Source organism: Chiloscyllium plagiosum, unplaced genomic scaffold (assembly GCF_037043375.1).
Source record: "Chiloscyllium plagiosum isolate Xiang-an unplaced genomic scaffold, Cpla_swu_hap1 HiC_scaffold_14, whole genome shotgun sequence".
NCBI lineage: Eukaryota > Metazoa > Chordata > Chondrichthyes > Orectolobiformes > Hemiscylliidae > Chiloscyllium > Chiloscyllium plagiosum.
In genome coordinates, this window is record NW_028270152.1 from 21,647,949 (window position 1) to 21,663,629 (window position 15,681).

General features: G+C 38.9%; 1 protein-coding gene across 4 annotated transcripts in view; it reads right to left on the minus strand.

Annotated features, from left to right (window-relative positions):
• Positions 1–15,681, minus strand: part of mtmr14 (myotubularin related protein 14) — a 73,392-nt gene that overhangs the window by 31,185 nt on the left and 26,526 nt on the right. For 3 of the 4 annotated variants that reach the window (XM_087994134.1, XM_087994135.1, XM_087994132.1), the window contains exons 7-11: positions 9,991–10,064; positions 8,397–8,467; positions 5,699–5,773; positions 3,693–3,759; positions 3,421–3,506 (exon numbers count right to left, since the gene is read on the minus strand). In XM_087994134.1, the coding sequence (XP_087850260.1) occupies positions 3,421–3,506; positions 3,693–3,759; positions 5,699–5,773; positions 8,397–8,467; positions 9,991–10,064 (373 nt within the window). The remainder of the gene's footprint in view (positions 1–3,420; positions 3,507–3,692; positions 3,760–5,698; positions 5,774–8,396; positions 8,468–9,990; positions 10,065–15,681) is intronic. The other variant, XM_087994133.1, reaches the window with a different exon arrangement.

The following is a 15,681-nucleotide window of genomic DNA, read 5'->3' on the forward strand; positions in this document are numbered from 1 at the left end:
TTGAAAAACTAGCAAGTCTGAAAACTGGGAGCAGTTTAGAATTTAGCAAAGATGTTGGTTATTAGGGGGAAAAGTGAAGCACTAAAGTAACTTGCAAGACACAGAAGTAGACTGCATAAGATTCTATAAATTAGGTTTAAAAAAAAAGTAGTCAAATGTCTTTAGTTAACAACAGTCTGGACCAGGGGAACTGATAATAGATAAGACGACAACAGAGCAGATCAACAAATACTTTGATTCTGTCTTTCCACAAGTGCTACAGAAGTAAGTGTCTCTGGAAAAAGGGGAATTAAATGATATTAAGATTAGTTTCTAAAATAGAGTGTCAGAGAAAATTAGTGGGACTGAAAACTGATAAATCTCCAGGGCCAGATAATCAACGCCCCAGGATACTAAATCAACTAGCCACAGAAATAGTGGATACACTGGTTGTCAACTTCTAAAAATTTTACAGACCCTGAAACAATCCCAACCGATCAGAGAATAGAAATACAAGGGAGAAGGAGAAAAACTATGAGTTACAGATGGGTTAGCACACATTGGTAGGAGGGAAAATGCTGGAAGGATGCAGCAACAGGACACTTAGAATACCAATGGCATTACTCAAAGTCAACATGGATATATGAAAAGGAAATTGTCTTTGACAAACCTATTGTAGCTTTTGAAGACCTAACAATTGGAACAGATAACCAAGCCAGTGGGTATGACATATTTGAATTTTCAGGAAGTTTCTAAAAAAGTCACCTGTTAGAACTTATTGTACAAAATCAAAACATGTGGGACTGATGATAATACATCAGCATTGATTGAAATTAGGTTGGCAGAGGATACAGAGTACGAATAAATGGGCCATGTTCTTAGTGAAAGGTAGAGACAAGTGGGGTACCAGAGGGATCGTGCTTGGGCCCCAGCTATTCACAATATATCAATAATTTTAATGAGGAAATAGAATGTAATATTTCCAAGTTTGCTGATGAAATACAATTAAGGGGAGTATGAGTGATGGGGAGTGCAGGGCCTTCATAAAACCACATTCACAGTATTACGTGCAGTTTTAGTTTCCTTACCCAAGAAAAGATATACTTTCCATAGAGAGAATGCAGCAAAGATTCACCAGACTGATTTCTGGGATGGTAGGTTCTCTGTATGAGGACAAATTAGTGAGAAGAAGTTACTAAAATCTATTTAAGAAAGAAATAGATAGATTCAAGGCATAAGGGTGAAAAAGGTATGGGGAAGAGAATGAGAGAGAATTAAGATTTAAGTATTAAGATAGAGAATCAGCCATAATCATGCTGAATTGCAGGATAGGCTCAAAAAGAACCACACTGCCTACATCTGCTCATATTTTCTATGCCATATATAAGAAATGCAAGAATCTCCACTTCCAAGGGCTGTATTTTAATTGAGGACGGATATTGATGGATTACTCAGTGTCCTTGGTAATGGAACAGAATTGCAATGAAGATGAGTCCAGATGGCATAATCTACATGAAGAGAAAAGTAAATAAATTTCACCTTCCTTTGTGAAACCGCCTATAGTAAACAAAAGTTTTTGAAGATTATACAATTCAGGAATAACTTCAAGATGGCAGCAGCATCAGGACAGTAAGTTCTCAGGTTCTGTGCCCTATGCTCTTGCTAACCTGACCAGCACATTGTTCTTTTTTTGTTTTATTTCTTCATTTCTCTTTTGTATCAAAGTTCACCTTTACTACCTCACTGCAGCTGCAATGGAGAAAGTTGGTTGTGAGAGCCTGCTGCAATGGCAGTGTGGTGGATCCGGATGCCTGTTTCTTGTGGCCATAATGGCCTCATTGTCAGTGGATATGGCTTGTTCCTCCTAGTGCCAATGCAGCGATTTCAGTGGGGGCAGCAAGGTGATTCAGGTTTATTCCTCATTTCCTCGAGGCCACGGCAGCAGTGACAGTGTATTGGCTTCAGCGACTTGGTCATTCCAATTTGTCCCTCCTTGCTATGGCGGCAACGCAGTGGCTTTAGTCTCGGCTTCAGCGATGGCAGCATGCTGGGTTGGGTCTTGAAATCCTCAGTGGTCTCAGTGGCAGCATCCCATAACCACTTCAGAACCCCAGGAGCCGTGAGTGAACGGAAGATGAACTCTGTCCCAACTTTGTCTCAATTCCTTCTGTTTATAATTTCTGTTTATAATTTCAAGATAATTAAATGGTGCCATATTGTGGCAACTTAGCCACATCTCACTGGATTTTCATAAATACAAGTGACGATAAATACATGTACTAATTGAAATCAACAAAGCCGAATAACTAACTAGAGTGACGACGGGTTCAAAAATCAAAGTTGAGGTTGAGAAAATTACAAGTCCAGAAGGGAAGTCCAATAGGGATTTTCCGCTCAAAAAGGTCAATGATCTTTGGAGTAAGTTGCCAGAGCTGCTGAAGTAGGCAATTTAATTGGGTTTAGCATAGTTAGGTATAACTCAGGAGAGGAGATATTGATGGGTATAGTGAGATGATGAATAAAATGGTCTTGATTAATTATAGTGGGACTGTTTCATTGAGGGAAATGGTCTCTGCTATTTCACAAGAAATCTTATGCACAAAATGACATGGGAGAGGAATTTCAAGAAGAAAGAGATGAAACATTCCAGCCCATTGAAGATGATCTAATGGAAGTCTAAAGAGTGTGGATGTCCTTTGCAGCTAAACTCAAGTTACACAGATAATATCGAAGTCCGATTTCATTAGGAAAGCACAGTTAATTATAGACACAAATTTCTTTCATCACTGAATACAAATTTGCCATTGAGTGAAGATAGCCTGTTTCAGCCGAGCCTGAGCCCCACATCTGCACTTCAAATGACTGTACTCTGATATATATATAAAATTGCAGGATTTGACAGCAGATGCTACGATCATTATTTCACTCACTGTTTCCTTTTAGGAAAGAATCTTGATTATTTTAAAAACAATGTTTATCGGGTCTTCCAGTGTGGCCCCTCAGAAATGAAATTCACAGAAACAAGATTTGAAGGAAGAAAAAAATAGGCTCTGTGTAAAACAGAGCTCAATACCTCTTCAACAAAACTACAGCACTCTCCATAACCAACAAAAAAAAAAATCCCACAATAATACAAACACAGCTTGGAAATCTTTGAGACAGCTAATTAAGAGTGAACCAGCAATTAACTAAAATAAAACTTCTCTAATTTGTCCAAATAAAGCTGAAAACTAGGCGATTGGCAGCATACACATAACGACACTACTTAGCAAAAACTAGTATTAGAGCTTTTATAAATATTTAAAGGATAAACAAAACATTAGCATAACATACAGACAATTAAACCAGTTTAAAGATATCCTGATAAATACAAATTTGATCTTTTTTGATGTTGTAATAACACTTACTTCTAAGAAACGTTAACGGAACAGGTGTACTTACAGCCCACAGTGACAAACGAAGGAGAGAGATAAAGAGTGGAGTTCGATCCCAGCCAGAAATACAGTGCACTAACAAACCACTTTCTTCTATCCGAAGGAATGAATGAGGATTAGAACAGGGCATTGACATCAAAGATAAAATTTAGATAAGAAATTATAATTTAAATTCAAGCTTAAGGATGACATTGTAACACACTGCACCAGTCAGGAGACATGGTTTTTATTCTAGATCACATTAGTACTTTCAAACAAAATGTCAAAAGTTGGACTTACCATCTCGATTTATTGTATGAATAAGCAGCTTCAGGTAATTCTGGGTCTGTTGAACAAGATCCCAAGACTGTATAAAGAAGTAACATAAATAATGTTATCCTGACATTACTGGGAAGATAGATGTACAAGTTTTGGACTTTCAGGATACAGGCTTGGGGAAATTTTAGACTGATAATCCAGTGGTTAAAAGGCTAACTTGTACTTACGAAATGTCAGAAGTTAAGTTGTAGGAATGTACTCGTTAAAAATAGAAACCTTTAAAGCACGTATCTTTTGCCTAATGGAGGTAATGCTGCAATGCCTGTTTTCTGCCACTAGAGGAAGCTTCAATGCACTAGATGCTCTCTAGTAAAATAATCTGGTATTACATTGCTTTTCAAAAAAAAGAACAAAGCATTAAGAAGAATTTATTTCTTTGGATCCACAAATCAAGTTGGCACACTGATGATCAGAATTTAAAATTCTGGATTGCCCCTATACTTGACGAGTGAACAGCTATGGTCTTTCCTCCCATGCTGCACCTAAACAGTTTCACAGCACAATGGGTCTATTCAAGACTCTGGTCGTAATTAAAGAAATCCAAATTATCAAGTAAATTTTAATTATCCTTTTTCTCCCCCCTATTAGAGATGATCTTATATTGATGACAGGTTGAGAAAATTAGGCCGATAGTTTCTGGGGTTTAGAAGACTGAGAAGTGGATCTCATCAAATCATACATAATTCTAAAGGGGCAGGATAGAAAACACATTAAGATTGGTTCCCCTGGCTGGGGAACCTACAACATAAGGTCACAGATTCAGGATAAGGGGAGGATCATTTAGGACATTTAAGATGAAGATGGATTGCTTCAAAGGGTTGTGAATGTTTAGAATTATGTACCCCACAGAATTGTGGATGATCATTGAAAATAGACAAATCTTTCATCTATCAGGGAATCAAGGGATATGGGGAGCAGGTGGGAAAATACAGCTTAAGCTGAAGATCAACCATGTTGTATGAATGGCAGAATACAGTCAATGGCTATTTCTTATACAGAAAATAGCACAAATGAAGATAGTCTTGCCATTTTCTTTGGGCTACTGCACAATCCAGTATAGATGTATTCTACAGATACTCTGAATTGATTAGATTGTGGACCTATGATAATGTCTACCTGTGACATTAGTAAGTGAATCAGATTCAATACTAAAAACACCAGTCCTCTGGTTTCCATTCAGCAACTAAGTCACTGCATACTACAGTACAGCGCAGTTTAATGGACACTATAAATTAAGTGCGATGCACAGAAGTCATTTTCCTATGACAAGAAATAAATAACTGGCAATATAAAAGAGCAATTACGCAAAAAGACTTGTTTCCACTGAGAAGAACCTACTATTTTTCTACTGCCATCTAGCTTTACTGCCTGGGTTTTGGTCTCTCTGTGTTCAAAACTGATATGTGGAGACCAGGTTGCAAAACCGAATACTCAAGTATGAACAAGATGACTTAATCTGATGAATGATTTGTAATTGCATTTTTAATGTATGGTTATCATACGTATGTGGCAAACAATAAGAGAACTGTACTTTGAAGTTGGCAACAGTATTCTAATCTAAGGCCATTCTAAACCATCAATTTAAATGGCTAGTAGAAAGCTTATATTAATAAATAGGCTGTCAGGTGACATGAAAGTGTAGCAAGTAAAGGTAAAGTTGACAGCCTAGACTTCAAATTATAAGAAATCAGTGGAATGTGTAGGTTCACAAGAATATGAACAAGGATAAATGATTGCAATTATGAAAAATTTGTTAAGCCTGTTAATTTAGAATCGAGTGTTCCTTTGTATCTAAATGACCATAATTGGATCCCATACTTAAAGACAGATCTGCTCAATAGGTAGGAATTTCCATGACCCTGAATAACTAGCTGCGTCAACGTCAATCATCGAAAATGAGATGAAAAATCTGGAAAAGTCAGTTTATGTTGAATACAGTATCCAGCATTCTTGAAACGCAGACTCACCTGATATTCCCTCCAGTCAATATTCAGATTTTCAGCCAGTGAAGGAGGTATATTCAACGGTGCATCGACAAAATCCTACAAGTACATTCATGGTCATCAGTCAAGTGCAGCAATACTCATTTTATACAATGTATGGAGAAAGCTGACGTGGAGAATAACAAAGAATAACTTCAGAAGTTATAATGATGGTCAATGCCACCATAGTGACATCTGGCACTGACACCTTCACTCAGTTAACAAGCTACAGACAATAACTATGCAAGCTTCTTTTTTCTTATACACTCAGATCTGGGAGAAAGACAAGGTACTCCGAATAGGCACGTAAAAAGAGGGGCAAATCAAACAAGATAATGAATCATGACATTTTTGAATATTCTGATCAATATTACAAGGAACAAAAGGAAAAATTTAGATTTGATAGGTTAAGGGAAGGTAAAGCACCAGAGCCTAACTTGGTTGACCCTGGGAGGAAAATGCAGAGCTCAGAGAAAATAGATTTCTGGGCTCCATTAAGTGTGCTGACAATCTTGTGAATGTTCATACCATTTTTTGGCATTTTGGAATGAAATGTCATTTCTAAAATTGAAAATTCAGATAATTTGGGTACTTAGAGACCAGTTAATTTAGCAGCTATGGTTGGGAAAGTTTCTCTTTATTTAAAGGATGATATTACATGCATTGTTTAAGAAAAAAAAACTAAAACAGCCAGCTTTAAGTTGAAAAGGGTTGATCATCCTTGACAAACCTGTCAGAATTCAGAGAGGAGTTAACAAGCATGACAGATGGGAGGGGATTCAGGGGACATTGTGTACATGGGATGAAGTTTTGATAGGATACCACATAGATTACTAGAAAAGCTAAGACGTAAGAATGAAATCAGGGAAAGGATAAGTAGTAGAGTTAACATTTAGTTACGGGGACAAGAGAGAGTAAAAGTTAGAAACATTTTTTCCAGAGTAGGTGGAAAGGGCCCATAGGTTTCATTTTTCATCATTTTGTATATCTATAATTTGCATATGGGACTGGAAGAAATGGTATCAAAACTTTCATCAGAAATCAAACTACTAAGTGTAATAGTTTATTACTTAATGGAATCTACAAAGGAACAGGCAATGTAGAGATTATCAAAAAGGATGCACTTAAATCAATTGCCACCACTAGTGAAAAAGTATGCAGAAACTAGTGAGATTAAAAGCAAACAAGTCCCCAGAGTCTGATGGATGACATCCTATGGTCTTAAAGGAAGTGGCAGAAGAGATAATAGATGGTTATTAAAATATTGCAAAATTTCCTCAATTATGCAAAGGTTCCAATGGAGTGGGAAAATGCTGTTGTAATGGCCTTATCAAAAAAACAGAGACAAGCAGAAAGTGGAAAACAATAGACCAGTTTAACGCCTGTCATTGGGAATTGCTGAAATCCATGATAAAAGGAAATTGTAAAGGATATTTGAAAAGTCAAAATGCAATTCAGAGGCAGCATGGTTTTATAAAGGGAAAATTGTGTTTGACTATCTTGCTAGAGCTATTTAAACATGTAGCAAACAAATTGAATTATAGGGCTCTCCTAGACAAAGTTTAGCTTGACTTCCAGGTGGCATTTGATAAGATGCCACTCAAAAGGTTAATACACAAGCTAAGATTACATGATATCAAGGGAAACATATTAGTGTGGATAGACGACTGGCTAACCAACAGGAAACAGAGTCAAAATAAATGTTTTTTTTTTCTGGTTGGCAAGCTGTAACTAGCAGGGTGCCACAGGGTTCAGTCTTCAAGCCCTCACCATTTACAACCTATATTAATTACTTGGATGCCCAGATTTGCAGATGACAGTAAAATGGGTGGAAACGTAAGCTGCAAAAAAGGAACAAGAAATTCTATGTGCTGTACCAGCAAGTGCAAGCTTGGGTCCTCTTTTGTCCCAATATTAGGAACCCAAAGACTATGGGTAAATCCAGTGCCCATACCTTCAATTTCATACAAAGTATGCATTGTTACACAGTTTTAAGTTGTGATTTGGAGGTGCTAAAGTAGGATGGGACGTACAAAGTTAAAAAGCACGCAACACCAGGTTATAGTCCAACAGGTTTATTTGGAAACACTAGCTTACAGAGCATTGCTCTTTCATCAAGTGGTCTTAAGTTTAGAGTGATTCACAAGTAGGTTCAGTTCAACTATCAGAACTATGTATTTGAGTTGAGAATGAATTTTTGCCTAATTTTGCTTCTAAAGTATGTTAGGTATTTTTGCCACTAATCTGATGAATTAATTTGTTAAACTACATAGTGGATGTCTGACAAACAGACTTATGTTTCTACCTTTAGCTGGGTGAAATTATCAAAATTCATTTGTTCAACCTGGTGTAATCTACACACCCTTAGCTAGCTGCAAGTGTATGATTTTAGTTTACTATATAAAAACCTCAGTCAGTCACCTGCTCCTGGCTGAATACTACATGTTAAATGTGTAAGCGAATTATGCATTATACAATTCTAGCAATTGTATCTGGACACCTTTCCATTTCACAAACAAGTGCAATAATTAAAAAAAAAATCAGTGGTATCTATAATCTGCCGCACAAAACTCACACCTTAATCTGTAAACTGTTACAATTTATTTCTGGTCTCTTTTAGTTCTTGATGACAGGTTGCGAGTAACACCCATTTCTACTCATATCTCCATCAGCTGTAAATTACCTGGTTCCAGTTGAACACCAGCCCTTCAGCTGTGTAATCACGATCCTTGTAGTCCTTAAAAAATTCACAACCTACAGACAAAAGGTAGAAAAACAATGTAACTGCTGGTACAGCAATGCCTCCATTGCACACTGAACAATATTTACCCTTTGACTAACATTACAACTGTAATTTATTGACTGTAAAGGGCTGTGGGGATATCCTGAGATAGTGACTATGAATAGATAAAACAGCACTGGAACAGGCCCTTTGACCCACCATGTCTGCACTACTCATGATGCCATTCTAAACTAATCCCATCTGCTTGCACATGGCCTATATACTTTCATTCCCCAAAGATGAATGTGGTTGTGCGAATGCCTAAACATTGTTATTGTACCTGCTTCTAAGATCTCCCTGGCAACCTGTGCAAAAAAACGTGCCTTACACATCACCTTTCCCCTTACACATTAAACCTATAGGACAAGTCATTCTTCACTTCCATCTTCACAGCCTAAATACAATTACATAAATGATAAATTGGAGAACTTATGGGTGAGCTCATTACTTTGTAAACAATTGAAATGTTAACTTTCAATGAAAATAAGGTTGGTCTTACATCACTTGGTATAAATGGAATTTCTTTTGCAGCCAAATACTGAATATCTATAGACAATCATTTCCTAATCGAATATTTGCTACCCATCTGGGAAATAGTCACACAGAATTTCCCACAAACATTGGTCACATCTTTTAAATTAAAAAGATTTTTTCAACAAAACACTGAAGTATTTCATTTTATCCACATCTACTAAGAAAGATGCAACTGTGATGCACAAGGCATCACTTCTTTGTCATATAGTTAACTCAAAATGGACATAGTTTAAGCCTAGAGAAATCAACGCAACAAAAAAAATGGAAAGTGATAGGAAAAAATTACAGAGTAGTTTAACAGACAGGACATTAAATATCAACATATGCTCACTTTTTCGTTTGGTAGTTTTGGTAGAATGGGTGGCACAGTGGTTAGCACTGCTGCCTCACAGTGCCAGAGACCCGGGTTCAATTCCCACCTCAAGCAACTGTCTGTGTGGAGTTTGCACATTCTCCCAGTGTTTGCGTGGGTTTCCTCCGGGTGCTCCGGTTTCCTCCCACAGTCCAAAAATGTGCAGGTTAGGTGAATTTGCCATGCTAAATTGCCGTAGTGTTAGGTGAAGGGGTAAATGTAGGGGAATGGGTCTGGGTGGATTGCTTTTCGGAGGGTCAGTGTGGACTTGCTGGGCCGAAGGGCCTGTTTCCACACTATAAAAGTTACCTAATTTCATTGTTGTCTTTATACAAGATAAAGCAAGACATTATTTATTTTAATTATTTAGAAAGTCTATTTTTAAAAAAGGACCAATGATTTGATTAGAGGAACCCTCGATTATCCGGCATTCAATTATCCAAATATCGGATTATCTGACAGGATCGCAAGGTCTCGATGCTTGGCTAAACTATGTTATCCGACATTAGATTATCTGGAATTCGATTAACTGAACGAAATACACCCCGCCTATGTCCTTCGGATAATCGAGATTCCTCTGTATATCCAATGCTGCTGTGAAGTGTTTACCTGGGTATGGTATAGATAACAAAGTGAAATCTGCATATCTTTGAGCTTTGTCCACCTTCTCAGATGAGGTCACACTGAACAAGGGGAAGACAGACCATTATTTACAAAATTTTGTATTTTTATTGCATTTATATAATAAGCATAAAGAGATTCAATGAAAAAAAAGTGACCAAAACATTGGTTTTCCTTTGATAGTATCAAGCACTTCCAGGTAAAAGATAACTGGGTCCCACTGGTTACTGAAAGACTGCATTGAAGTCAGTCTTAAATACAGCCAACTGCATTCCTGTTTTGCGCAGCAGATGCCATATGACTGCTAAGCATTATTCCTTTTCTACAAGCTCAGGACCATAATTCAATTCACTTGAGACCATTTTAGGCAGCTGACAGCAGTCAAAAGCCATCTTAACTATTCAAGTTGGGTTCAAATTCTGGCTGCAGAACGGTCAATGCCTCAATCTAATCATACCAACTCAGTAGAGATCTATTTCTACTGTTAAGAGTCTTTGCTGTTTCATAGTATCAAAGAGATACCTTTTAGACACATTTCATCAGTGAGTACAAAGGTCAAGAGCAGAATTTTCAAGTGAAAGGGAAAGAAACTGGGCGGAGAAAAGTTTGTTCTAAAAGTTGTGTAAGCCATGGTGAAGTGGAAGGTTAATTTGCTAGTGAGGGAAATAAAACTGAAGGAAACTATACACTTGTTGCACAAAGTGCAATATTCATTACAAGTTAACTTAGCCAAGGCTTCAAAACATTACTAAAAATAATTCACTGCATTTTCTTTTAAAAGAAGTTAGTTTCACTTCCCTTTTAAAACCCCAACCACAAATGCACCTAATGTTTCACAGATGAATACTGTACAGTTGGCAAAGAGTAGCTCAAATTTATGTTCAAAAACATTTGTTTAATTTAAAATCCCTCCAGCAGCACAGACTTCCTGAAGGCATCACTGATACAAGATGAATGTTAAGACTAGAGAAAAGAACAGGGACACGCTCTTGTGCAAATTTTGGTTTCCCAACTCGATTGAACAAATCTGCGCTGAATTAATGTATTTGAACTATATTACCTAACAATACTTCTGACTTGGAGGGTCTACAACTTTCTCTGCATGAAGTACTGTTGCATTTCAACAATTATGTTTTTAGGTAATTGATACATTAATTTGAAGAGGGAACAGGACATCAGATTTAAAATAATGTTGGAAAAGGATAGACCAGATCTAAAAGTTGAAGTTCTAAATTGGAGAAAGGTCAATTTTGACGGTATTAGGCAAGGATTTTCAAAGGCTGATTAGGGGCAGATGTTCACAGGTAAAAGGATGGCTGGAAAATGGGAAGTCTTCAGAAATTAGATAACGAGAATCTAGAGCAAGTATATTCCTGTTAGGGTGAAAGGAAAGGCTGGTAGGTATAGGAATGCTGGATGGCTAAAGAAATTGAGGGTTTGGTTAAGAGAAAGAAGGAAGTATATGTCAAGTATAGACAGGAAGGATCGAGTGAGTCCTTAAGAGTATAAAGGAAGTAAGAGTATACTTAAGAGGGAAATCAGAAGGGCAAAAATGGGACAAGAGATAGCATTGGCAAATAGAATTAAGGAGAATAGTGCCCCTCAAAGATCAGCAAGGCGGCCTTTGTGTGGAGCTGCAGAAAATGGGAGAGATACTAAATGAGTATTTTGCATCAGTATTTACTGTGGAAAAGGATATGGCAGATATAGACTGTGGGGAAATAGATGGTGACATTTTGCAAAATGTCCATATTACAGAGGAGCAAGTGCTGGATGTCTTGAAACACATAAAAGTGGATTAATCCCCAGGATGTAATCCCCAGGTGTACCCTAGAACTCTGTGGGAGGTGAGAGAAGTGATTGCTGGGCCTCTTGCTGAGATATTTGTATCATCAATAGTCACAGGTGAGGTGCCGGAAGACTGGGAGTTGGCTAACCTGGTGCCACTGTTTAAGAAGGGTGGTAAGGACAAGCCAGGGAACTATAGACCAGTGAGCCTGACGTCAATGGTGGACAAGTTGTTGGAGGGAATCCTGAGGGATAGATGTACATGTATTTGGAAAGGCAAGGACTGATTAGGGATATTCAACATGGCTTTGTGCATGGGAAATCATGTTTCACAAACTTGATTGAGAATTTTGAAGTAACAAAGAGGATTGAGGAGGACAGAGCGGTAAATGTTATCGACATGGACTTTAGTAAGCGTTCGACAAGGTTCCCCATGGGAGACTGATTAGTAAGGTTAGATCTCACTGAATACAGGGAGAACTAGCCATTTGGATACAGAACTGGCTCAAAGGCAGAAGACAAAGGGTGGTGGTGGAGGGCCGTTTTTCAGATGGAGGCCTGTGACTAGTGGAGTGCCACAAGGATCGGTGCTGGGTCCTCTACTTTTTGTCATTTACATAAATTATTTGGACGTGAGCCTAAGAGGTACAGTTAGTAAGTTTGCAGATGACACCAAAATTGGAGGTGTAGTGGACAGCGAAGAAGGTTACCTCAGTATACAACAGGATCTTGACCAAATGGGCCAATGGGCTGAGAAGTGGCAGATAGAGTTTAATTCAGATGGAATGCGAGGTGCTGCATTTTGGGAAAGCAAATCTTAGCAGGACTTATACACTTAATGGTAAGGTCCTAAGGAGTGTTGCTGAACAAACAGACCTTGGAGTGCAGGTTCATAACTCCTTGAAAGTGGAGTCGCAGGTAGATAGGATAGTGAAGGCGGTGTTTGGTATGCTTTCCTTTATTGGTCAGAGTATTGAGTACAGGAGATGAGAGGTCATGTTGCAGCTGTACAGGACAGTGGTTAGGCCACTGTTGGAATATTGCATGCAATTCTGGTCTCCTTCCTATCTGAAAGATGTTGTGAAACTTGAAAGGGTTCACAAAAGATTTACAAGGAGGTTGCCAGGGTTGGAGGATTTGAGCTATAGGGAGAGGCTGAACAGGCTGGGGCTGTTTTCCCTGGAGCGTCGGAGGCTGAGGGGTAACCTTATGAGGTTTACAAAATTACGAAGGGCATGGATAGGGTAAATAGGCAAAGTCTTTTCCCTGGGGTGGGGGCAGTCCAGAACGAGAGGGCATAGGTTTAGGGTGAGGGGGGAAAGATATAAAAGAGACCGAAGGGACAACATTTTCACACTGTGTGGTAAGTGTATGGAATGAGCTCCCAGAGGAAGTGGTGGAGGCTGGTACAATTACAACATTTAAGAGGCAATTGGATGGGTATATGAATAGGAAGGGTTTGGGGCGATATGGGCCGGGTGCTGGCAGGTGGGACTAGATTGGGTTGGGATATCTGGTCGGTATGGACAGGTTGGACCGAAGGATCTGTTTCTATGCTGTACATCTCTATGGCTATGACTGGCAGAAATTTACACATTCCAATGTAGGTTTCATCCCCTTCAAGCAGAATCTTGGTGACATCATTTACAGAAAGAAGCATCTCAAGTCCCAAAGCAAATTCATTGACTTTGAACATAGAACAATACAGCGCAAAACAGGTTCTTCAGCTCTTGAAATTGCGCAGACCCGTGAACTATTCTCAGCTCATCCCCCTATGCTTTCCCATCATCATCCATGTGCTTATCCAAGGATTGTTTAAATCTCCCTAATGTGGCTGAGTTAATTACATTGACAGGTAGGGCATTCCACACCCTTACCATTCTCTGAGTAAAGAGCCGGTCTCTGACATCTGTCTTAAATCTATCACCCCTCAATTTGTAGTTATGCCCCCTTGTACAAGCTGACGTCATCATTCTAGGATAAAGACTTTCACTGTCTACCCTATCTAATCCTCTGATCATCTTGTATGTCTCTATCAAATCCCCCCTTAGCCTTCTTCTTTCCAATGAGAACAGACCCAAGTCTCTCAGCCTTTCCTCATAAGACCTTCCCTCCAGACCAGGCAACATCTTGGTAAATCTCCTCTGATCGTTTCCAATGCTTCCACATTCTTCCCGAAATGTGGCGACCAGAACTGTACACAATATTCCAAGTGCAGCCGCACTAGCGTTTTGTATAGCTGCAGCATGATATTGCGGCTCCGGAACTCAATCCTTCTACCAATGAAACCTAACACATCGTATGCCTTCTTAACAGCGCTATCAGCCCGGGTGGCAACTTTCAGGGATCTATGTACATGGACTCCAAGATCCCTCTGCATATTCACACTACCAAGAATCTTTCCATTGATCCAGTACTCTGCCTTCCTGTTATTCTTTCCAAAGTGCATCACCTCACATTTAGCTGCATTGAACTCCATTTGCCACCTCTCAGCCCAATTCTGCAGTTTATCCATGTCCCCCTGCAACCTGCAACATTGTTCTAAACTGTCCACTACTCCACCTACTTTAGTGTCATCTACAAATTTACTAATCCATCCACCTATGCCTGCGTCTAAGTCATTTATAAAAATGATAAACAGCAGTGGTCCCAAAACAGATCCTTGTGGCATACTACTAGTAACCAGACTCCAGGCTGAATATTTTCCATCAATCACCACTCGCTGCCTTCTTTTAGAAAGCGAGTTTCTAATCCAAACTGCTAAATCACCCACAATCCCATGCCTCTGCATTTTCGCCAACAAACTACCATGTAGAAACTTATCAAAGGCTTTACTGAAGTCCATGTCTATCACGTCAACTGCCCTACCCTCATCTACATGCTTGGTCACCTTCTCAAAAAACTCAATCAGGTTTGTGAGACACAACCTGCCCTTGACAAAACTATGTTGACTACCTGAAATCAAATTGTTGCTTGCCAGATGATTATATATCTTATCTCTTATAATCCTTTCCAAAACCTTTCCTACAACAGAAGTAAGGCTCACTGGTGTATAATCATCTGGGTCATCTCTACTGCCCTTCTTGAGCAAGGGCACATTTCCAATCCTCTAGTCTTCTGGTACTAAACCTGTAAACAATGACGACTCTAATATCAAAGCCAAAGGTGCTGCTATCTTCTCCCTAGCTTCCCAGTGACTCCTCAGATAAATCCCATCTGGCCCAGGGAACTTGTCTACTTTCACTCCTTTTGGAAGTGATAACACCTCTTTGTAACTAACCTTGATCCTTTTTAATCTAATATCTCGTATCTCATTCTTCTCCTCTACAATGTTCTCCTTTACCCAAGTGAAAACCAATGAGAAATGTTCATTTAGCACCTCTCCTATCTCCAGAGGATCCACAGTCAACTTCCCACTTCTGTCTTTGACTGGCCCGATTCCTACCCTAGTCATCCTTTTATTCCTCACATACCTATAGAAAACTTTAGGGTTCTCCTTTATTCTATTTGCTAAAGACTGCTCGTGTCCTCTCTTTGCTCTTCTTAACTCTCTCTTTAAATCCTTCCTGGCTGATCTATAACTCTCCATCGCCTCATCTGAACCATTTTGTCTCATCAACACAAGTCTCCTTCTTCCACTTAACAAGAGTTGCAATTTCTATAGTAAACCACGGTTCCCTTACCTTATCACTTCCTCCCTGCCTGACAGGGACATAACTATCAAGGACACACAATATCTGTTCCTTAAAGCAGCTCCAAAATTTCCATTGTCTGCATCCCCTGCATTTTGTTACCCCATTCCAAGCATCCTAATTCTTGCCTAATCGCATTATAATTGCCCTTGCCCCATCGATAACTGGCATGTACCTATCCCTTTCCATCGCTAAACTA